Here is a 24,697-nt window from a genome sequence, read left to right on the forward strand (position 1 = left end):
GACATTATGTACACTGTGAACAGTTAACCATAGCTATGCACACAAAATATAAGCTGCTATGAAATGAACTATACACATAAAAGGTAAATAAAACTGTGGTGGGGGGACGGAAACCCTAAGAAAAAAAAGGCCAATCTACTCTGGGAAATTATTTTCATGTATCTTTTATTTGTCAAATTTTTATAGCTGCCCATCTCATGGGAAGACGGTGTATTTTACTGCTAGATTCTCAAGAAGCCAAATTGGGATTCAGTCTCAGGAGACAGCCTTGGGGACACCCACCAACTTTAGTGAAAACAAGGTAACAGCTTGGCTGCTCCGGAAAAAGACAGGGATAATGGGCGAGTAAAAAAGTACTTACAGACAATGCGGAAATGGAAAAGCCAGGAAATGTTGGGACTTCTCTCCATCTAGACCAGAAAAACAGCAAGTTTAAGGGTCAGCCCCTCAATCATTCTTCCCACTAACCAGACTTTCAGGCTGTGTCGAGCAGCTGAGTTCACTTATGCCTGGGTCTGTAAGAAACCAGTTCTCATGTTGGGAAAGGAGATGCCTTCACCCCTCGCCAACGGATTCTAATGCCTCCAAGCAGAAAAAGACAGCTCTACCCTGACCCAGTTACAGCCCTGGGTTCACACAGGCAAAGTTGAGCAGGGCTCATACTTACAAAGTCCACCCGATCCTCAGCCAGCCAGTGGAAGCACTTAAGGAAGAGGAGGAGGGTGAAGAGACCCACGAAACGAGGGCTGAAGTCATCCCTGAAGACGGTGAAGGCTAGGCAGGTCTCCGTCACGGCGTACCATGACCGCTCAAGCAGATGCTGTGTGTGAAAGATGGATTTAAAGCACTCCCTCTGATCCCAAATCCCTTTCCCTGCTGGTACCATTCCTCCAAATTTATGTGCCCGGTATAGCTAGTCCTTGACTTTCGACCACAACAGGGACCAGAAAATTTGTTGTTAAGGGGTACGGTCATCATGTGACTGCACCCGATTTTATGATTTTTCTGTGGCAGTCATTAGGCAAATCACACGGTCATTATGTGAATCACATGGTCATTAAGCGAATCACACAGTTGTTAAGAGAATCACGCAGTTCCCCATTGATTTGGCTCGCTGGAAGCCAGCTGGGAAGGTCACAAATGGCGATCGCGTGATCCTGGGACGCTGCAACCATTGTAAATACACGCTGGTTGCCAAGGGCCTGAATTTTGATCACATGACTGCGGGGATGCTTTAAAACATATGGGATCTGACCAAAGGCAAAAAAAAACTAGGGAAAAAAGTCCCCTCATTGCAACCCTGTAGCAGAGACAGGAGGTTACTGCTGCTGCATTCGAAGGCCTGATCATGTGATCCAGAGCGGAGCACCTACAGCCCACCCCATGCTTCCCACACACAGAGGCACAACATGAGGGGAGGTGGGCACAAAGACAGGCAACACCTAGGCACCCACCCCAATTAGAATCTCACACACCCATACAGGCAACAGGTATGCACACGCCTGGGGAGAAATTGTCCATGTGAGTGCACACACCCACGGAGCACATTATTTTGCTACACAGAAGAAAATGCAACCGTCTCCTCTGGCCACCACTGGGAAGGGAGGGAAATAACTCCAGAAGGCAATCTTGCAGGCTTTTCCAACCTTGTTCTGACTCGAACATCCTTTCCCCTTGTAGGCTAAAAAGATGCCAAAGTTGGCTGCTGTGTGGCTCAGAATGTCAGACTATATTAGCCCACAGCTGGATCAAACAGGATTCTTCTTATATTCCTAAATATCTACTAAGATCCCTTCTCTTTACATGGGTTGGGATATACGGCTATGTTCTTTTTTTTTTTTTTTTTACTGCTGCTATAAAGTAAATGTTAAAGACTTTTAATGGCTGCGCTTTGTGGTCTTTTATCTCATTATCCTTCCAGATGTCTGTTGAGAAGGGAAGTGAAACAGAAAATTGGTTAAGCAAACAGCTAAAAAAATGATTTGGCAAAGGAAATCTAGCCAGTTGAGTGACAAGCCATATGCCGGAGCAGGGACATCCTGGCTTTCTGGGATTAAAAATGTGCTCTTTGACATTCTGGCTCCAAACTGAACAGGTAGGCTTAAAAGCTGGACACCAGAGATCCTGAATATTCTGTAATCACGCAACTAGATTTCTTTCTTCCCTGCCGGATGCCTTCACCTCCCTCTTTTCCACACTGTCCCAGCCAAAACTCTCTCCAAATTATGGTGAGGGGGGGATGTTAATTACACCACACATAAATTTAGCCAAAGAGAACCATCACTAACTTTTTACAATTGGGTCTTTTTGAGGTTCATAAGCAAAGACCCATCATTATGGGGAACAGAGAAATGGGATTCTAACAACTGGAGCTCAAGGCTTCAAGAAGATGCAAAGGAGAGCAAAGTTTGCTAAGGCCCATTAAATGTGTCATCTCACCAAGGCTAACATTTCCACGCCCTGGCAGCACTCACCTCCATTTCCGCCGCTCGGAGCTGTCCAAAAAACACTTTGCCCATGAATTTGCCTAGCAGGAACACCAGGACAAAAGCCTGAATGTACAGCACCTGGCATTACAGGAGAGCAAAATTAATAACGTTGTTTAGTCCACATTCCGAAGAGGGAAACAGGGAGGAGGAGAGGAGTGCAGGGTAGAAACACAACGTTCCTTGCAAATCCTTTCTCTAGTTAGCCAGATGATACTTTTAAGCAGGATATATTTGGCCTTCAATCGGGAGGGGGAACAGGACGTGCAGTCAAACAAATCCAAAAGGGTGCAAGGCTGGGACGCTAAAGAGCAATAACTCCTTTCAAACTGGACATCCAAGAGCCCTAAGCCAGCATCTTCCAAAGGGGCTGGAGCTAGAACTCTGCTGCCTACGCTGCCTAGAAATCTTTGTTCGGGAGTCGTAGCACACCTGAAGGGCAAGGAATTGGGAAAAGCCACCCTTAAAAGCCACGGTCAGGCTATTTCCAGGACCGACTGGGGAGGCGCAGACTCACCGCCATGCTGGGACTAGACTTGGTCAGGTACACCACGGTGGGGTAGAACTGGTGCTTCAGGTAATAGGCGTGAGCCACCACGGCGGAGGTTAAGGCCAGGCTGGCAGCCATCATGATGGCGGCCCGGAACATCTCTCCCACCCCCACGTCCGGCAGCCTGCACGAGAGGAGACAACAGCTGGGTTCAGTTAGAGACACGCCTGAATTGGTCCTGGCCTCAGCAGGTGAAAAATGAACACAGACTCGGCTGCTTGATTTGCATTGCCACGGCCCAGTGCCCCCATGCTGCTATTCTCAACCTCCGGCGGGCAGCACCGTTATTGTACAAGCACGTCTGGCTGGCCCGTTCGCATGCTCCGGCATGCAAGGGCCTCTTGTGGCGACCAACCCAAAACCCGCTTCTCCTCTTATCCTGTCAACGGCAGGGGTGGGAAGGCTCTCAAAACTTTTTTTTTCCTGGGCTAGCCACTCCCGTGGCCATCATTGCAAGATTGGAATGTGCTAAAACTCCTGCAGTAAGAAAAGCCGAAAATTCTGAGAAACAAGCAGGGTTAGAGAAAACAGTTTGTTTGTTTAACTGACAAGATCGATTTCACTTCCAACAGCCGTGGGGGAAAATGCTGCTGTTCAAAGCCCTAAATCCCACCTCATAAATGTTCAGTAACTATTGCCTTTTTTTTAAATCCGTTCAATCAGGTCCAATTCACAGACTACCAGGACAAGCCCCTGAAGTTTTCTTGGCAAGGTTTTTCAGAAGGGGTTTGCCATTGCCTCCTTCCTAGGGCTGAGAGAGAGTGGCTGGCACAGGGTCACCCAGCTGGCTTTGTGCCTCAGGCGGGACTCGAACTCGCCGTCTCCCGGTTTCTAGCTTGCTGCCTTAACCACGACACCAAACTGGCTCTCAAGTATTACCTATGCATTGCCAAAGTTTATCTTAAAAACTAAAGTAAACTTAAGTAAAGCAGCAATATAAAGCAAGAATAGCAACACCATTTTAAATGTTTAATTCAGTTCTCCCTAATGCAACATAACTCAGAGAGAGACGCATAACTTTGCTAATTGGGATTATATCTGTGGGGCTAACTGGGACCTCCAGTGGGCTGTGCGAATGACCTTGGGAGACAGAAGGAAGAGCTGCAGCCTAGGCAACAATCAAGGCAAAAGATATCTCAGCCCAAAGAAGGAAAGGAGGCATGGGAAGCGTCTCAGAAGGGACCTTCCCTAGTGTTCTGGAAAGTAAAAGTAAGGGAGGGGGGAAGCACTTTCAGACTTGCAAGGTTCTGTTTCTGGAACCTGACAGTAAAGGTAGTGTTAGTACTCCTGGGCTGTGCTTCTGGTCTGGACCACCTCAAAGGGCTGAATAAACTCAAATATAAACTGGGCCAAAGATAGAACCTGCTGTATCCCCTCTTCCAGACACTTGGTAATGAGTGACTTACGTTAAGGTACACCTTAACATAAGATTATTTAGGCAAAAGTTCCACAGCAACCTCCCTCTAGGAGTTCCCCAGGACACAACCAGGTCACAAAACACTGCTCAAAAACGTTCACAGCAAACATCTCTGCAGCAAGAGATGAAGATCGGCGAGTTGTGTTGTGTCGACCCATGCGCAAGAAGACAAAACAAAAGCTGCCCTTCCAAGTCAAACAGAAGGACAATGAGGTGTGACGTGAAACTCAAAAAAATCAAGAGTTCACAACAGCTGCAGGAAGCAGAAATCTTTGCATGTTATTCTTGAAATACATAAGCTTAATGCTGTGGAATGTGCCTGAGCTGCGCAGACAGGATCCCTATAAATAAGCACAACCAGTTGCATTCTGAGATAAACAATGTTGTCTATTTTTAAGAGGACCTTAAAAACCCCTTTAACTTGCAGCACGCAAGAGAGCAACTAGCACACACCACGACTGTTGAGCGAGAAAAGAGAATTTCAAAGCACAGAAGAATGCATTAAGGGTGTCACACAGAAAAGGGGTCCTAGCCTTCTATCAACCCAAAGTGCAGGATATGGAAGTTAGAGAAAGGTTGATTCCGAATCAAGCCCGCAATTCCCATCCTTATTTTTAAAACCTTGCCCTTACATCCTGGCCCAACTTTCTGGTATCACTTTCATACTTAACGCTCCACTGTTTTCAGCAAACTCAAGGGCTCCTGTTCCTTCAAAAGGACTTCACCCACTCTAGTTTGCTACCCTTATACCCTGGGATTCTTCTGAAGACCCCTAAGGGAGAAACATTTGCCCTTATTTCCTTCTGGGCCTGTCCCTCAAAATCCACACTTCTCACCAAACTCTGAAGCATCACATCCACACACCCACTCCTGCTGTGATTCAGCTGAAGAATTTATCACTAAATACAAGATTCTTTCCAATGTACTAGCTGGTCTTCAGCTTTCACTACTTCCTCTATTGTATTTTATTTTTTCAATATTAAGGGCCTCAAAGGAAAGCCTCGGGTACACATTATCGCACTCTAAAAACAAGCAACTGTAAGTACTCATATTTACCCTAAATCCTACAAATCTGGGCACGTGTAGTGATGCGACTTTCTGGTAACTTGCCGTTTCTATATTTATTTCTTCAAAATTGTTGGATAGCGTATTGGTAAGTCACACTGGATGTTTGGAAAGGTAGACAGGCAATAGTTAAACTCAGTAAATCTTTGATTTGTGGGTGTAAAACCAAATATCTATGTGTCGAGGGAGCACAATACGGCAATTTTAAACTCCTGTTACTGTTTTTGCATTTTGTCCTTGATATGTTTGATGCATAAGACAGATCCATGATATGTTCTATTAGTAACATATGGCACTTTTAACCTACTTCTTCCATTGCTACATTTTTATTGTAAGGATTTGCATCAATATTAATCATTGTCAGTTTAGAACTGGTGAGAACTAGCTCACCAGCTGAGAGACTTACCTGCTCTCTCACACTGTCCGACATAACTGTGATTTATTTAACATGTCTACACTGCCCACTCTGGACACATGACTTACAGAATCATATAACCACATGACACGGGATTGATAAAAGTGATTTACCAGCCAGTGCCATGTGCTGAATCTGTAAACCAAGTGTGTGTAAGAGGAGAAAGAAGAAAAATATATTGCAAAAGTGTTAAACTGTCACTCCTTCAGGGACTTATTTTTAACATATTTCTAATCAGTTTTTCCACTATTAAAAAAAAATGGGTACACTCAAAAGCAAGAATAAAGCAACACACACCCAATACCACCCAGAAATGATCAATACATTACTTGAACTATTTCTGCCCTACTGTTCTATATTATCACTCGTTCTGCATGATCTACTATGTGCAGCCCAGTAACTTATTCCATCAGTTGCTGCTTATAGCAGCCTCAGCTGGGTGTCTGTGGGTGCAGCCAAAACAGAGTCTCTAGGAAATAAGACATCACTTCCCCCAAAACAACACTCAGACTCGCAGGACACCACATTTCTGCAGGGACGAGAATTTCACATTTACCCTGAAAAGCCAGACGACTATTGAACGGGGGGCAGCAAAAATCAGTGGGATCTCCTGAGAAAGGACAGGGTGAGATGGCACACTTTTTATCAGGCAAGAAAGCAGCACTAAACTCAACAGCTTAAGTAGCCAGGTGTTACTTGACACGTCCCTTAACATCTGGCCAAGGCACACTGAAGACTTTGCTGTGCCTGCGCTCCTTGACACGCCGCTTGACACGTATGTGCCTCTGGATGAAGAGACCACGGAGGGAGGGGGTGCGGCCGGAGCCAGGGAGAAAAGATCAGAGGAGGGAGGGAAACTTACAGGTACGATACTGCTAATCCTCAGGCTGATAAGGGAGACGGTTATACAAATGCCCGGCTTCAAAATGCTGCGTTATCGGGGACAAAACGTGCCACTTCACAAGAACACCGCAAGGAAGCGTCCGCCGGAGCGGGCAGCTACCAAATTCAGGCTTAAAAAGGCACGTAAAAGGTCCCGGCCTCAAGGACTGGGCCGTACCGCCTGCCGGGCGCGGCGGAGTTTGGCTGCCGGAGTCCGGAGCGGCGCCGAAACGCTTTCGGATTGGGGCAGATGCCGAAGGACCTGACAGCCCTTCCGCGAAGGAGAAACAGCGACGAGGCTCGTGGGGAGGTGGCGGGTACGGAATGGGGCACCCGGGACAGGGGCACTCCTGGCTGGCTGGCCGGCCCTTCCTAGCTGCAGAATCAACGGCCGCTCCGGGCAGGAGTTACCGCTAACCCATCACCGACAGCGCGAAGGCTGCCCGCCCGGTACAAAGCTCGGCGCGCTCCTGGGTCTGGGGGATCCCCCAGGGAGGGCGGCCGGACCCTCGCCCCGCGCAGCCGCGGCAGCTGCTGGGGGGCCTCAGTCGCGGCCAGGCCGGGCCCGCCCGCGCCCGCGCCTCCCGCTCCCCGCCTCCCGCTCCCCGCCGACAGCCGCCCCGCGCGCCCAGCCCGGCTCGCCACTCACCGGGCCCGGAAGACGCCGCGCCCCCGCGCCCGCACCGCCAACTCTCCGCTTCTGCCCCAACCGGAAGCCCCGACGCTCGGAAGACACCTCACTTCCGCCAGGGACGTACCAAACGCGCGCTCGAGCCCCGTCTTCCTTTTCTCCCGCTCCTGCTTCTTTTCTCCCGCTTCCTCCTCAGCAAGCGATTGACCCGGGAGCGTCTCGGAAGGATGGTTTTTCGCCAAGGCCCTTCGAACCGCTCCCGGGCCCTTCGCCCTCTCCTCGCCTTCCCCCCCTCCGGAGTTCGCTCATGGTACGGCCCAAAGAGGCGCCCGCGGCGCTGTCCTCCGAGGCCGGACAGGCGACAGAGGGTCCCGTGGCTCCCGCTGATTGGCCCAAAGTCCGGCGTCTCCTCCAATGGGAAAATTGTTGCCGAGTTGGAGCGGTTGGGACGGAATAGCCGTTGCTAAGCGAAGGAGGCGGGCTGGTTGGCAGGGGGCGGCTCCGGGTTCTGGGTCCGGCTGCCCGAGGGCCGTGCGTCTGCGCCTGCGCGTGCGCGTCGTGCGGGCCGCAGCTTCCTTTTGCGAACGGAGCGAGCCCGCTCACAAAAACGCGCCCGGCGCATCAGGCGGCGCGATTCCCCTCTTTATCCCAGCAGCAAATGCACTCGCATTGCGTCCTTCCCCGATGCACGGAGCCAATTGCCCGTGGCGTCCCTGGTGCTCTCTGAGCCGGGTTGCCTGCTTGCAGACGGTTCCTTGCCCGCCTAGGGGAGCTCATCGGTGCACCGAGAACTCCGCGGCTCACCTCGGAGCTGCAGATGGGCTCGGCTAAATAAAGCGTGCTCGAAAGCGCCCCACCGCCTTTACCGGCAGGATGAGCAAGTGGGCTCTTAACGGACACGCCGGACGAGGCCGGCGCAGATACTTGCAACCTAAAAAGCCCACGCTTGCGGTCCCGCTCCATCGGGTCGAGACTTCTGGCCCATGCCGGTTGGGGAGGATGGGGTTTGCGACTCAATGCCCATGACAGCGGGGGACCGTACGGGTTGCAGTCGAACGGGCGCACTGGTTCAGGATGATGGGTTCTGCAGCCGGATGGCCGTGGTGCCTGCAGATAAGAGGCGCGCCGGCCGAAAACATACCAAGGGCGCTGCAGCGCGAGAGGAAAAACCTTAAAACCCTCTCCCTGCTTGGCAGCGGGCATCGCTCAAGAAAGCGCAATTCGGCGTTGGTTGAAAACTCGCAGCGAGGGAGCAGCTGCGGTGGCAGCGCTTGATTGACAGCTCGCCCGACAGCCGGGGAGGGGCCCTCGTTCTAGAGGGAGAGCGCTTCCCCGCCTTCCCTTAGCGGTGATTGGTGGCGCCCGAGCCTATAAGCAGCAGCGCTGAAGGAGTGGGCGAGGCTAGCGGTGCTCTTTGAGCCGCCCCGCCCACATCGGCTCCGGTTCTGTGGGTGGTTGTTGCGCTGCTCAGGTCCGGGCGGGGGGGGCAAGAGGGGGTAAAAGGGCGGGAAAATTTTTGGCGGGAAGCGGCTTGGTGGCGATGGTGGAGGAGGAAGAGGCGCTGCCATTTTCTCTCCCCTATTGGCGCCTCTCACTCCCCCCCCGAGACTGCAACTAATCATTGCTCTTTTCGTATTAAAACACCCTAGTTGAATAGTCTCCCTAATATTTGAGGGTGCGTGTGCCTGCTGAAGCTCGACTTAAACCTGAAATAGAGCAAAATAAGGGAGGGATCTCTCTTGGGGTTTTTTTTTTGCTAAAGTCTGCGGTCCTGTCAGGGTGGCAGCAAAACCAGCTGGAAAGGAAATTGAGCTGTTGGTGGTTCACGGGAAGAGGGAAATGCAACACAAGGGATGGTTTTAGCTAAGAGGAGTTCAAGGGTTGCAAAGCAGCAGGGTTTTGTTTTCTCCGTTTTGTTTTGGTGTTTTGCATTTGTGGGCTTTTAAAGGGCTGGGTGCCCAGCCAAAAAAAAAATGGGAGAGGAGGAAAAATGGCAGGGATGTAATATGGGCAGGGTGGAGGGTTAGGAGAGAACCACACAGTCATGGCAAGCTTTGAGTGTTTGGAAATACTATTAAAATGTGCCTTTAAAATTACTATATCCATGCAGTACTTAGTTGCTCCTGCTGGTGTGTTAGAAATGATAACATGTTAAATAAATGTAAATCTTAGTTCCTGCTGGAGCCCATTTATTCCCAAACATTCAGTGACACCTCTGTTGTATTTTTGGAGGTAGCAACCTATTTGTTCGATGCTGATGGGGCCCCTTCCTTGATGGTCCCGTTCTTGTGTTATAATTTGCACGGCAAAAATATCAAATTGAGCTCCAGGCAAAGTTCTGAGCCTCTTCCACTTATTTCCGGGACAGCATGTTAAGGGCAGCCATCAGATGGGATTTTAAAGCTGTGATTCTAAAGATGCTCAATGGGACCTGTTTTGGGGGATTGTAGATACGCATCGAGTTATGCTATAGAAATAGTCCCATTACCTGCCTGTGCATGCAGCCATTGTGGTTAAGTCATGGTTTGTAGCCTAGAGCATTTGGTAAAGGCAGCTGAATAATGTAGGCCACCATTGGGGCAAATCCTTGCTCAGCGCAGTGTGTGTCCCATCAGATATGTGCAACATGCAGGGCTATAACGGGCTCGCCTACTTTTGTGCAAAGTAGGACATTAGGGTCGGTTCAGGAAACTGTGATTAAACTCTGGCTGTACAAACCCAGAATGGCTGCAACGTTGCTTTGGAGCCTTGGAGTCTCCTTAGCTCAGCTGATTATTAGATGGTTTATTTATTACACTTTGCCACCGCCCATCTCCCCCAAAGGGGGGACTCTGGGTGGTTTACCACAGAGATAAAAGCATTAAAATACCATAAACAAATATAAATAGTAGTTAAGAGATTGTTTTAGTTTGAATGGGATTTTATTAGAATTTTATCGTATATTTATTCGAATTTTTGTTGTATATTCTATATCGTAAACTGCCCAGAGTCCCTCCGGTCGGAGGAGATGAGCGGTGACAAATTTGAGAGATAGATAGATAGATAGATAGATAGATAGATAGATAGATAAATAAATACAAATATAATATTGCAGATAAATATCGTATAAAATCCAGATGACGAGACTAGTTGGAATACCACGTGTGTCTCTAAAGGGGCCATTTTAGGGCACTAACCGTCTCCAGGGCTGATCATTAGGATTATTTTATTCTGCCTTTTTTACTGCATTTCAGTCTAGAGTTCTGTTTTGCTCCACCCGCTGCTTAGTTTGTTTATGACCATTGTGTCTTTTCAGCACTAGAAATGTGTGCATCTTGTGTTAAGCAAATAATGGGCGAGGTGTGTGGGGCTGTTTTGAGACTTCCCCATTTCTCCCCTTCTGGCTGGGGCACGCTGCGTGCAGAGACAAAATAGGTAAAGCTGATGTTAGAAATCAGAGTGTGATTTAACCATCGAGTCTCAAAGAAGTTTAACGGGTTGGGAAGAAAAGGTTTTAAAAGCTAGCGTTTAGCGTGGCTGCTTTTAAATGTGATGCATACTTTTTTTTTTTCCCCCCCTCCCAGGACGGCCATTTTGGGCCCTCTGCGATCACCAAAGAAAAATGCGAGACAGTCATAGTACTTGTGTTCCTCCTGTGGTCACTGCTGTAGTGAAGCCAGGGAACACACAGCAGCGACGACAACACAGCACGCAGGGTGTTTTGGTTTCTGGTGGTGCTACGCAAGGCCTCGAGAGGGACCTTTCCGCTGCAGCCTTGAAAATTTCACAGCAGCCATTCCTCCTCCTACACAGAGAAGAGCAAGCAGCATTTCTCCACCTCCTAGGTCTACTAGTTGTATCTGCTCGTGCTACGACTGGGCCCTCCTTGGTAGAAATGGACAGTATCCAAAGCGCAGCTTTATTTTATTAAATTTTGCCACTGCCCATCTCCCCACAAAGGGGGGACTCTGGGCGGTTTACAACAAGACCTTTGGCTTAATTGACCCGCAAAGTTTAGCCATTGTGTCATTTGCTCAGTTTTGGCTTAGCAGCTTGTGGTTTGTCGGCTTTGCTTTATGGCAGCCCGATAGATCACCACCTCACCCTCAAATCTCCCTCCGCTCCAAATAAAAAAAAAAAATTGCAATCACATTGTCCTATCTCACTGAAATCTTACAAGATTTAGAGGAAAGGCAGTTGGTTCGTTCACTAAGATCGCACAGTGATTACTAGGACCCAAAACGATTGCTGCCTGGCCTCTGGTTTTTGGCTTTGTGTGATGTATGTTTTTTCAGCAAAGCACAATTAAGTGATTTTAAGACATCCTCTACACTTCAGAGTGACAAAATGTTCAATTTCAAGTCAGGGAAAGACAAAAGCTTTTTAAAATAGGCAGCTTTTGAGATGGGCTTTGGATGGTGCTGCTAAAAGCTGCCCTCTAGGAAAGTATGTGAAATCAACAAAAATTAAGGTTAATTATGTTTATTTAAAAATATGTCCAGAAAAATGTTTGACATCCTCTTTTCCACTCAAACTTGGGGTGATGTTGTGTTTTTTGGGCCTATTATATCAAATCTTTTTTTTTCTGGTTCTAAATATGTAAAAATGGCAAATTCCATAGTATGAGCATGTCCTGCTCTTTCTCATTGTGTGTATGACCAAGAGTTGGGCTTATCTAATAATATTTTTCAGATGCTGAAAAATGGCATAAAATATTATGAGGCGGTCTGTGTTAGCTGAATTTAAACCATTGTCTACAGTAAATAATGAATTGTGTAGCTTAAATCAGATCCCTTTATTTCTCATCAGAGGATGGCTTGATACAAGACTTCCTATCAATGGACACGTGTTACAGAATCTCAGATAAGGTATGCTTTCTGCTATGTTCATTTACGAACACTTCTACTATTACAGAAATGATGTATTCTTAAGTTTTACAGCTCAATTTTAATTGACAATATTGCAAGCTTACTTTTCACACAAATAGGCAGGATTTTCCAGAACAGGGTTTTGCTTATTTGTTTTCATAGAGACTTAACAGCTCTTGTTAAAATGTGTGTGTGGGGGGGTATGTATAAAAGAGTTTTTAGCTGGCAGTGGGTGCAATGACCTTTGCCTCAGTTTTCCAGAGTATATTATTCCAGTTTCCAGAAAAATAGGTTACTGTATATTGGTTATCCCTTTTCTTTCTTATTCTATCTCCCAAAATGCCTCTCCACCTAAAACAAATATATTAAGGAAGGAGGTTTATTATACTCTTTTTTTCTGTTTTTTAGTGTAGAGGCTTTTTTATATTATGATAGGACTAATTGTCCTATAGAGACAGTTTGGTGTCGTGGTTAAGGCACCAGGCTAAAAACCGGGAGACAGTGAGTTCTAGTTCCGCCTTAGGCACAAAGTCAGCTGGGGGACCTTGGGCCTGTCACTCTATCTCAGCCCTAGGAAGGAGGCAATGGCAAACCACTTCGAAAAACCTTGCCGAGAAAACTGCAGGGACATGTCCAAGCAGTCTCCGACAATCAGACACAATTGAACCGATTTTAAAAAAAATTGTAATACATTGTGTCAGTTACTTTGTTTTATATCTGCACTGAGCATAGTCATAAGAAATAAAACTATTACAGCTGCTCTTAAATTTGACACTGGTAACCCAAAACTAGTGCCAGTTTGGTGTGGTGCTTAAGGCATCAGGCTAGAACCCAGGAGACTGTGAGTTCTAGTCCCGCCTTGGGCACAAAGCCAGCTGGCAATGATGATACTGCTAGCTTGGGCTTAAATCAAGGAAGAGCTGTCCATTGTGTATTTGTTTATGTAAGAGCTCCTGTTGGCAACAGGAGGCAGCATAGGCCAGCATGCTTGATTGTTCACATTACATCTGTACTGAGCTTTAGTGATAACCTTATTTCAGCAAACCACACTGAACAATTCAGCAGAAGAAAAAGTGTTTCCAAACAGAGAGCTCCTGATGCTATAACTCAACATGTGTTGTTGAGCTATGCCACCTTTCTGTTCTTAGTGGCTTTCCTTGGTAAAAGGGAATGAAGAACAGCCTGGTAGGAAGGATGTAGCTGGACAGCTGCCACTTAATCTCTCCCTCTCAATAGCATTCTGTGATAAGGTAATTGGACAATTAAAGCCTCATCTCAAAATCCACAGAGCAATACCAGTTTTCTTAATAAAAGCAGGTGGTATTTTGACTCTCCACTTCTGTTTCTATGGAAGTACTTTGTCTAGATGATTTCTTCTTCCCTGCCCTCATGTTACAATGACAGTCTTTAAAAATATTAAAGCTAGCCTTCTCATTCAGTATCTTATAGCCATGACTATGATGTACTTTAAACGTGCCGGCCTACATACGAGAGAATACACGCGGATCAATCTCTTCATAGCTCTGTAAGTTGTCTGTGCAGTTCTGTTATCTTTTGAGCTATGTGGTTGTCCTGTAATTATTAATTTGTTTTAGTTAGACTTCAAGAATTTTCTAGGGTCAAGCCCTCTAAAGATATTAACAGTACTTAGGGTTGGAGAAGGCTAGTTTATACCTTTATCTAGGAAAAGTCCCACTGAATTCAGAATTTACTTCACATTCCTGTTCAGAAATAATTCGTGTACTGGTAGTCCTTGCTTAATGACCACAATTGGGACTGGAATTTTGGTTGCTAAGCAAACACCATTAAACAAATCTGACCCGATTTTATGACCTTCTTTTGCAGCGGTTGTTAAGCAAATCACCACAGGCGTTAAGCAGACCATGTGGTCATTAAGTGAATCACACGGTTCCCCATTGATTTTGCTTGCCCGAAGCTGGCCAGAAAGGGTTGAAAATGGGGATCACGTGACCACAGGATGCTGTGACGGTCATAAATGTGAACCGGTTGCCAAGCACCCAAATCGTGATCACGTGATGCTATGACAGTCATAAGTGTGAGTTCCAGTCATAAGTCAGTTTTTTTCAGCACTGTCGTAAGTCTGAACTGTCACTAAACAAATGGTTTTTAAGTGAGGACTCCCTGTATAGAACCAATCTTTGGATGATGCAGAGCAAAGGATGTCCTGTAGAAATGGAAAGGAAAACATTTGTCTCTAATATACTGACATTCAGGCCATTTGGTGCTCTTTCTTTGCTTTCACCTATGCCTAGTGGAAGATGGGTGATCCACTACCTTATTCCCATTTCTAAGCTGTCCTTGGGTATACATTTGCTGTGAACAGCATCAGACCTTGTACTGTGACTATTGTAACTTGGTTATAAGAAGTGGTGTAACTGGGAAAGTCATCCAGCTTTTCTTGAGAAATCATGCAGTATTACGTCACTGAAGGAATCCCAGTGGCCTTTCCCTGCTTCCATCTCTTTCTCTTAATTATAGGTACTTAGCAAATGACATGGAAGAAGACACAGAAGACTATAAATACGAAATCTTCCCCTGGGCGCTTGGTGACAACTGGAGGAAGCTATTTCCACAATTCTTAAAAATGCGAGATGACTTTTGGGCTAAAATGAAGTACCGAGCGTTCGTTAGCCGGCGGTGTTGTGATGAGGTCAGCTGCAGTTAGTTTGATCTGATAAATAAGCCCGGTGGCCTGATGGAAGGAAATGCAGAATTATTTCCCATCTTCGAAGGGAACTCCTGCAACGGATTTTGGTAGCGGGGTGGAGGAGTGATGTAGGATGCCTGAGGGAAAACAAGAAAGAATGGAAATAATTTTAATGTTATGTATAGTATGCTTATTTATGCTAAAATCACAGACTTTGGGCTTATTGTATGCCCAAAGTCATTCTCCTTGGGCTAGAAAAAAAAGACACCTTCCTGACGTTCTGGAAAAATGATGCCCCAGCATTCTGATTAGATATAAAGCGGCTTCCTTTTCTCTACGAGGTCTATACTAGTTATTATTTTTATTTTATTTTATTTTATTTTTTAAATTTTTACCCCGCCTTTACTATTTGTATAAATAACTCAAGGCGGCGGACATACCTGATACTCCTTCCTCCTCCTATTTTCTCAGGTGCTTTTGTGGTTGCCTAACAAGGAAAATTATTTTTTTCACAAGTATGATTTTTAGCAGAGCCACTTTGGTGCAGCGGTTAAGGCACCAGGGTAGAAGCCAGGAGACCATGGGTTCTAGTCCTGCCTTGGGCACAAAGCCAGCTGGGGGACCTTGGGCCAGTCCCTCTCTCTCAGCCCTAGGACGGAGGCAATGGCAAACCACTTCTGAAATCTTGCCAAGAAAACTGCAGGGGCATGTCCAAGTAGTTGCCAGGAGTCGACACTGACTTGAAGGCACCCCCCAAAAAAAACCCAAAATACCAAATTGATCAAGATTTGTTGAGAAAAAGGGATGGAGTTACACAAGAATTCCTGCACCATAACCATGTAGGACCAGTACATCCCAGTATACGTTAAACCAGAAAACTGGTTTTCTTTCTAACTGCCTTCTTGTAATGCTGCAAGGTGGCAGGTCTCTTCGCCTGATCATGGAGATATTTGCTCCTGACTATCGACATAACGGTCTCCTTATCTCTTGTAACTATCAAGCTTCCTGTTACCTAGATAATGCTGAGAGAGCCCTCTCACTGGGCCTGGTCCCGTGAACGAGCAATTCACCACAGTGGGGCGCTGAGGAGTTACCTGAAGAATGAAGATGACTTGTTCCCTAGGGGGCCTGGTGTTACGCCCCCCGTGTGCCTTCTCTGTGTTTTTGATATGGAAGAAGACGAGGCTCAGATCACTCCCCCTGCCAGTGATCTGTTACCCTCTGAAGCGCTGAACCAAGATTTGGAAAGCTGTCCTTTGCTAATGCTGGATTCAGAGACTCATTACGGCATGATGCAAAGTAAGTACTAACCATGCTCATTCATCTTCATGGGTGCTTTGAATTAAAAAAACACACTCCTGTTTAATATACATCCTTTTGAAATCGATCTCTTACGCACACACACATACACCCCAATATGGTTTAAATAGGGCAGGGTTTAAAGTTGGAAATAAGCCTAATAAATAAGCATGTTTTTTGCCTGATAGTTCTGTTTATATTTGTGGGTCTGATAACTGTTCTACCCACAGATGTTAGCTCATTTCATGGTTATCCTTATTGTGTGTACGTCTACCCTAGTGTGTATCTAGAGCAGATTGAACTTATCCTTTTATCATTGTGTTGAAGAAGCTAACGGTTAGCGTTGGGGCATTCACTGAGCGATAAGCCTGCGCCGGCTTCTTGATAAACTTCAGAGCGGTGAAATGAAGCATACCGTTTCTCCAGTTTCCCGGGGTCCTTGGTACAAGCGGAGCAGAGGTTCCTTCCAGCTCATAGTAAATTGGCTTCTATCCTTCTGTTAAGATGAAATTACAGGGGTGAATGAAGTCCGCAGTTGGACAGTTCCTTTTTTTAGCACCAACTAAAGTGGCATCAAAGAGCGAGCCACTCTTAAGATGCGAGGATTGTTAATCATGTTTGTCTTAGGAGTTCAGCATTCTCTTGCCCCACCCAATGCAAGGAATTCATAAGTTATTTGATGACTATTTCAAGCCAGTTGTATAGCTGCCAGCTGTCCCCCCAGTATAGTTTCAGCTATTGTGCCATGCTGTGGATTCCATTTGGACCTGCTGGGACACACAGAAGTGTGGATGCAGGACTTGTCTGAAGTTCATTAAAACGGTATGTTTCTGTCAAGGGTCATGCAGCTGTAGTAGAAGCCCTCTGCTGGAGCTAAACAATGTGGGAAGAGGACGCAGCCATTTTAATGAATCACGGGCAGCTGCTACCTGCACCCTCTTTAGTGTTCAAGTGCAACTTCCCAATGGAATCTGACGCTTTGCGCAGCCCTAGTCTCAATATAAATCTTTGGTAGTCTTGCAGGAACCTGCCATGGAGACAGATGGAACAGAAAAAGATTGGCAGTTCTTGGGATAGTGTCTGATGGCTGAAGATCTCCTCGCACACTATATTTTCCCCGTTGGAGTAGTATCAATGGATGTCCTTACTCTTCCATCTGCATCTGCGGCAATCTATTTATAAGCACTTTATCTTCCTGTTCGTAGAGAGGACACACAGCGACGCTTGTATATATTCAAAAAAAAAAAAAAAAAAGCTATTAAGTGTGACTTGTACAATGCCAGATGTGCCAGTTGGACAGACTCTTAATAAAGATGTCTAGGAGAACAGGCTACAGGCATATATTTTCAAACTTTTTAAGACATTTTACTCTGGTTTGTTCATCGCACATTTATTTATAGGTTACAACATTTTTAAACTGCTTTTTAGTCCAAAGGCATGTGGAATGATTTGCAGGCTACTTAAAAAAAAACGGCACTCCCTGTCCTCAGGTTTGTCAGACACAATGGCAAAGAGGGAGGAAGAGAAAATTTCGACAACTACTAGTTCACTAATGATGCAGTTCTTGTGGTTGCCATCTATGATGGAAATTTTTGGACAGCCGGATGGGATGGGAAGGGAGAAGAAGGGGTAGGGTTCAAAGCCATTTTTTTTCCTGTTAACTGTATTCTAATGCAATTGCTATTTATTGGATTTCTAACTCACTTTTGTATCTCATTTGGCCCTTAAGCTGGCTAACAAAATATTAGAAACATAAATAAAGGCATCAATAAAAATGAAGAGGTAATTAGCACCTTCCAGTTAAATATGTTAATATATTGACAAGTTGACCTGAAGTCTGAATGAAAACACCTGTACTTGCTGCTGCCCCCCCCCCCAGTAGGATGATTCAGAAGCAGATACGGGTAGTCCTCACTTAATGACCACAATTGGGACCAGAATTTTGGTTGCTCAATGAAGCAGTCATTAAGCAAATCTGACCCAATTTTATTACCATTTTTGCAGCGGATGTTAAGTGAACCACATGGTCACTAAGCAAATCACATGGTTCCCCATGGATTTTCCTTGCCAGAAGTCAGCCAGGAAGGTCAAAACCGGCGATCACATGACCTGAGACACTCTGATGGTCATAAATGCAAACTGATTGCCATGGGTCCATTGTGATCACGTGACCATGGGGACACTGCGACAGTCATAAGTGTGGAGACTGGTCGTAAGTCTGAACCATCACTAAACGAATGGTTGTTAAGCGAGGACTACCCGTAGCTGGGAAGGATGTCCTTTGCTTTTGCCCCATACAAATATGCTTTGATTGGGGTGAAACAGAAAGGCCTCTCCAAAAACCTGAACATTCTGGGGAAGGAGAAGTTATCTTTTGAAGAATATGGTTTTGGTGGTCTAGGCCATAGCTGCACTTTTAAATTGTGTTGGGGATGAACTGGAGCCGGCGTAACAGGGTACAGTATTCACATGTCCTTGATCAGAATCCTGCCCAGAGTCTGGTTGCAAGATAGACATAAGTCGTAAATTCGTCCTTGGTGTATTGATCTCGCTGTCTGGGAACGTATGTAGTCTTTTGAGGCTGGGGCAGAAGAGCTGAGGAACCCTACACCCAGCTGTCAGAACATGGGCAGGTATCCTCTGTCATAGCCCACATTTGTACATTGTGTTCGCCCGTGGCTAACCATGGTTTAACTTCGCACACACACGCTAGCCAAAATGCAAGTGGCGAGTTACGCAGCGCAAACCCAACCTGTTAGCTTACGGATCAGGCAACAGGGTTAATCCGGTTGAGTGAACGCAGCCGCTGAGCCGTAAACCTATCCCACTGGGCTGTGTTATCCTAAGTGGAATTAAAACAGGAGTGGCTTGTTTGCCGTTCCACGTGGTGCGCAGCCATCACAATTTAGAGCGAGACTCATTATAAAGCTAGATAGCATCTTCTTACTGGAGACGTCATTCGTTGATCTAAACATACATGACCGGTTTCTGGTGGGTGTTCAGACAGCATACCAGAACCGCCTGCTTGGTGCAGGGGCCGTGAACGTTAATTGTCCAATAAATGGTTTGCAAAATAAGGTGGCAGGGGAGCTGGGAGAAATGTAGTAGTCCCTTCGGAATTTGGCATCTTTATCTAAAACCAGCTAGGAAAAATTTCGATCTTGTAGCATCACTAATCATATTGCATCTATCTTAGACTCTACTAAGCGCATCAGGAAAATGGGTTTTCAGAATGATTCAACGGTGCGCTCTTGGGAGGAGGAAGTTTCACAAGGGCCTATTTCTACAATCTACCAGTCTAGTGGATCTCAGAGGGACCCACAAGCCAGGCCTCTGAGAATTATCTCAAAAGCTAGCCAGTTTCCTCCCATTCTCTTTGATGATAACAGCACTTTAAATTAGTCCTGGAAATCTACCCAGAGCCATTACAGCTAGTATAATTAATGATGGGTTTTGTGCAGCACGGTAGACTAGAATGACCTGAGGTTGGGTAATTTTGGGTTTAGGGTATTACTCTGCAGGCATAGTATATACGCCATGTGAACTTAACCGTTGTTTGGTTAACCTGTGTGTTGTGGGAATCCAGCTGGTGGGTGTAACCTGCTCCACCCATCTGGCTCCATGAACTATCTAGCCAGCTCCTGCCCAAGTTGAAGGCCACCCATGTGCAGGGCACCTTACAGAAACCCAGCTTGGCCCTGGATGGGGGTGACAACTCAAGCCAGAATAGGATACATCTGATTTTTTTCAAAGGGACGGATGTCCCTGAAAAAGTCATTTCTCTCTCCCCAAAACCCATACAGAGGAGGAGCCACCGTCAAGGGTTATACAGAGGGCGGCTCAGACGGTGCTAATGAAAGGGGCTTCTCGGCTCCTTGGAAATCCCCCTTTCTTGGCGGGGTCCATCCAAACAGGGTGCCCGTCACTGGAAAACCTCGGACCGTAACAATGAAGTGCCTTCAATACCGAGAACTCACTAAGCCGGACCAGTGTATGACTAATGGCTGGGAGAGAGGAATGGGAGATGTAGTCAGACGCCACTGGACAGCGCCCAGTTGGGGAGAGTTGCTATGCCCTGGCTGGGTTCCCACAACAGGCAGGCTGAAATGCAGTTGGTACAGGTAGTCCTTGCTTAACAACCATTCCTTTAGTGACAGTTCGGATGGCGCTAGAAAAAACCCACTTACAACCGGTCCTCACACTTAGGACTGTCACAGCATCCCCACGGTCACATGATCACAATTTGAGCACTTGGCAACCAGTTTGCATTTATTTACAACTGCTGCAGCCTGTGGTCACGCGATCACCATTTTTTACCTTCCCAGCGGCTTCTGGCAAGCAAAATCAAGGGGGAACTGCACGGTTAACACCCATGGTGATTCACTTCAGGACAGCCACAGAAAGATCGTAAAATCGGGTCTGATTTGCTTAATGGCCGTTTCACTTAGCAACCAGAACTCCTGTCCATTGTGGTCGTTAAGCGAGGACTGCCTGAAGAGCTTCGCGGCTCTATTTCCGCATGCTAGGCTAACCTCAAATGGGGACCTTCGCTCCTCTGGGACGCCAGCCGTTTTGGCTTGGCGGAGTCCGCCCGCTTTGGGGATCGCGCGTTAGCCGGGGCGCTTTCTCCGTTTCCGGCTCGAGAGTTGGCGCAAAGAAACGAAAAGCAACTTCCGCGCACCGGGCGTGTGGGGGGGAGGGCGAGCCGGCCCTCCCGAAACTCCTCGGCGGCGCCACTCCCGGGCGCGCCTCTCCTTGCCGTTGCACTGCAGGCGGAACGCGGCCGCGAGGGAGGAAGCGGAGTTTGGGGCTCGCAAGCGGAGCTGGTGCAAGGCGCGGGGGGGGGGGGGGGGACAGGCCGTCAAACGTCCCTCTCCGCAGCGCGGCGCCGCCTCTGACTCCGTCCTTCTCCCCCAGTAAATCGGGGAGCAGCGAGGGAGCCCCCCCAGATGGCGCCTCTTCCTCCCCCGACCGCCCTCCCAGGGCCGTGCGCTTTTGCGCAGGGCGTCCCCGCCGCGCCGCGCTGGAGCTTCTTCCCCTGGCTAACGCCCAGCAGGGAGGAGCCGCTCCTCTACGGACGGGCGGAGACGAGTTGCGGGGGGGGGGGGGAATCTAAGCTACGCTCCTGCGCCGAAACCTTTCCTTGCCCTCCTCCTCCGGTAAAGATCGCGGGCCTTCTGGCGCCGTCCTGGGCCGAGGTGCGCTCCGGGAGCAGGTACACTCTTCGGCGGTTGTCCTCGGGGGTGGGATCGGGGAGGGAGAAGCCTTGGATTTTGGAAACCGGCCGGAATTGGCCTTTTCGGAAAATGTTATTGGCATCTGCCTATTACACAACCGGCTCCTCCTGGAGCGCCCTCGCCTGAAAGGCTCGGCGCGTCCCCGCCCTGTTATTTTGGGAAAGCGGAGCGCCTCGGCGCAAGGAGGGGCAGCAAACGGGGAGCCCGTCCCGTGGCAAGTTCGGCTTCAGGACTCTTCCTCCTTCCCCGCTGGCTGCAGCCCTGACCGACGTGGCTTCAACGCGGAAGAAAGGGCACTTCTGAGCATGGGCAGAGAAGCGTAGCGTTCTCCTAAGGGGTTACTGTACAACTCTACCCAACTGGGCGGAAGCAGCAGACCAGCCTGGTTATTCGTGCTGCCACAGAATACGGTTGGGCCAAGCGTTTGTGAGTTTCCCCCCCAGTCTGCCTGCCCTGCACCAGTGCGGGACTGCAGTTCCATCAACCTGGGTAAGATGGGTGTTGTAGTCAGTGTATTTGAGGAGGCTGGTGGGGAATGTCACAGAGGGCCCCTTGCCACTTCTTCATGCTGGATTTTGTTGGTGTTGTAAAAAAAATAAATAACTATAGGCAAAAAGGGTAGGAGCATAAACGATCTGCTGAGTGAGTCAACCCAGTTTTGTAGGCAGCGACTGCCAGAATTTTGGCAGAAAGTTTCTAAGTCCTGTCTGGAAGTTCTGGAATTTAACGTTAGACTTCCTGGATGCAAATCACGGTCCGTATTCGTGTCCCATGGTCTGCTCTCTAAATAGTCCAATTAAGGTTCTAGTCCTCATGGTGCTGATGATTTAAATCAGAATGGGCTTTAGCTGATCCTTCTGCAGTAGTTGAGTGTGGTCCTCAGGATTGCTGCCTGTTCTCCAGACTTTTAAGCAGGAATTTTTTACACCTGTTCCTGGAACCACAGGAGTAGGGACCCTGGTTCTGCCGCTGGGTTCTCAGCCTCCCCTCGCCCCTCAACTTTGTTGCGTTGATTTATTAGTTTCTCAGAAGAAGGAGGCGGTGCCTTCTGATTTGAAAAGCTGCACAATGTTTAAACCATGAGTTGCCCCATCCTGGATCTTCCAGGTGGGAAACCAACCTGGATGTTTTGAGCCTCCAGCCCACGCTCAGAGTAGAAAACTTTCAAGGAAGTTGGAAAGCCTCAATGCATTTCAAAACTCAGCGCAGCCGTTTGCCAAGGGCTTCGTGAAACACCTCCAGGTGGGGAACTTTGCGGAATGCTGACTGGGCGTGTGGCATTTGCGGAAATGGCACATTTCACCCCGGGCCCTGTGAGGAATAAAATACCGTAAAACAGGAGCTGAATAGAGCATCTTTGGAATACAGTACATTGTTTGCCTCTGCAAAACAGTTTTTGCAGGGCAGGATGGAGGATCTGCAGCCTTAATGACTGCTTCACTTAGCAACTGAAATTCTGGTCCCAATTGTGGTTGTTAAACGAGGACTACCTTTCCCTCGTTGGAGAAGGCTGATCTGTGGTTCCCAGCATGGTTTCTGTGAGGGGATACAAATACTGTGCTTTCCAGGCCTCATTTACTGTTTCTTCAGTTTCACTTTTGGCTGCTGAGCAAAGGCTACTTTTTCCTTTAGTGAGGCCTTTGCTGACACATGGTTGGGTTTTTAACCCTTTTTAAAAGTAAAATGTTTGAAGTCGCTTTTAATCGGTTCTTAAAGACTGCTCCGAAAACATGCTTATTCAAAAAAGCAGCGTATAGAATCTTAACGATAACTGAATTTTCTTGCTTTTAATTCTAACACCTCTAGTTAAAGGGATCGGATAATATACGGTCCTGCTTTTATGCAGCTGGTCCGTCCGCTTCCTTGGCAGCCGCTGCTTTTGATGGTTGCAAAGCAAATCCTCTGTTTCCCGATCATTTTTAAACTGGACATGCTGAATTCAGTCGGCAAATCTTCTTCCTGCATAGCGTACATAGCAAGTGATCGGCAATGGAGTTGCAGAGGATTGTGGGTTTCCCGGTTTGTTCTAGACCATGAATGCAAATTTACACATAACGTAATTTTAAAAAAATCAATTATTCTGCTCCGATTCTCACTTGAGGCGTTCCAGCAGAGAGAGGAAGCAAAACCCTCAAGTTCAAAATCTGGAAAGTTAGTCTGGGCTAGCTCTGTTTTCAATCCCACCTTTGGCTTTCCGCCCTTGGGGGAAGGAAAAAAAAAAAAGAGCAAATAAGCTAAATGAAAGAAAGACTCCAGATCTGGGCCGATTGTATATTGCAAATTTGCATTTTCAACTTTTTGGATTACATGTGCCTTTGACTCTTTGGTTCAAGTTTCAGGACAAGTGGGATGATGTTATAGGTGCCGCTCACCTTTATCATACGGTGTGTTTTGCAACAGGAAAAGTTTTGTAAACACTGTGAGATAGGCCAAAGTTGAGTCAGTGTTTTAAACGCTGGCTTTCTTTGCACTGATGCCCACCTAGGACCGTTGTAAAGCATGGGTTGATTTGTTTCTTGGATTTTCCTCACCTTTGTTTGATACCACTCAAGCAAGTCTCAACCTATTCCTGAAGTGGGCGAGTCTGCCAGCAGTTTTTTGCATGCCAAAGTTTGTGATGCTTATATAATGAATCATCTCTAAGATTTTGTCAGAGAGCGGTTCAGTCCTGTGGTTTGCAAAATACCCTTTTGCTGTATTGTGAAAATGGTGTCTTCTGTGCAGTCAGCCACTAAGCCCATCTCTGCAAATTTGTTCCCTTTAATTCCAGGTTTTGCTCGTTTTTTAAAAAGCAGCCTCTAGCAACCTACAGGACTAGCTACTTTAAAATTCCACTTGGACAGGGATGGAGAGGATGCTGCTATGCTGAGCTGCAAGAAGCATCCCTTCTTAAGACTCCAGAGGATACCTAAACTAGGATTGTTTTTTTAAAAAGCCTTGCTACACATTTTTTTCCTCTCTTTCACCTTAGAAATGACCACTGCAGATTCCTTACCGTTGGCCTGGATTGGTTTTTTTCTGGGCAGCTGCCAAGATCTTTTGCTTCTCCATAGCTGGAGGGGATGCAAAATAGAGCATTGTTATGCTCACCTGGCATTTTCCTTTTGTAAATTCTGCAGGCCACATGAAAATTTATGCAGAGACACAAGGACATTTTCCTAGATGCAATAAAGTAGGGCAAGTAACTTCTCATTGGCTTG

At 47.1% G+C, this 24,697-nt stretch overlaps 3 protein-coding genes across 5 annotated transcripts in view; 2 read left to right on the forward strand and 1 right to left on the reverse strand.

The window, feature by feature from the left end:
* Window positions 1-7,482, reverse strand: part of SYVN1 (synoviolin 1) — a 20,580-nt gene extending 13,098 nt beyond the window's left edge. Inside the window, exons 1-5 of one of the 2 annotated variants that reach the window (XM_063317061.1) lie at window positions 7,465-7,482; window positions 3,004-3,160; window positions 2,475-2,567; window positions 668-820; window positions 362-410 (exon numbers count right to left, since the gene is read on the reverse strand). In XM_063317061.1, coding sequence (XP_063173131.1) covers window positions 362-410; window positions 668-820; window positions 2,475-2,567; window positions 3,004-3,135 — 427 coding nt within the window. In that variant the 5' untranslated portion in view covers window positions 3,136-3,160; window positions 7,465-7,482. The remainder of the gene's footprint in view (window positions 1-361; window positions 411-667; window positions 821-2,474; window positions 2,568-3,003; window positions 3,161-7,464) is intronic. The other variant, XM_063317060.1, reaches the window with a different exon arrangement.
* A 3,563-nt stretch (window positions 7,483-11,045) lies between these two features.
* On the forward strand, window positions 11,046-18,106 carry SPDYC (speedy/RINGO cell cycle regulator family member C). Its single transcript, XM_063316968.1, has 6 exons — window positions 11,046-11,270; window positions 12,235-12,293; window positions 13,733-13,818; window positions 14,793-14,964; window positions 15,978-16,260; window positions 17,276-18,106. Exons 1-6 carry the CDS (start codon window positions 11,048-11,050, stop codon window positions 17,335-17,337), a joined length of 885 nt encoding a protein of 294 aa, XP_063173038.1. The 5' UTR covers window positions 11,046-11,047; the 3' UTR covers window positions 17,338-18,106.
* A 3,309-nt stretch (window positions 18,107-21,415) lies between these two features.
* CAPN1 (calpain 1) overlaps window positions 21,416-24,697 on the forward strand; it is a 242,784-nt gene continuing 239,502 nt past the window's right edge. For both annotated transcript variants that reach the window (XR_010068829.1, XM_063317059.1), the window contains exon 1: window positions 21,416-21,475. The gene's annotated coding sequence lies outside the window, so the exon portion shown is untranslated. The remainder of the gene's footprint in view (window positions 21,476-24,697) is intronic.

Source organism: Candoia aspera, chromosome 17 (assembly GCF_035149785.1).
Source record: "Candoia aspera isolate rCanAsp1 chromosome 17, rCanAsp1.hap2, whole genome shotgun sequence".
Lineage (NCBI taxonomy): Eukaryota > Metazoa > Chordata > Lepidosauria > Squamata > Boidae > Candoia > Candoia aspera.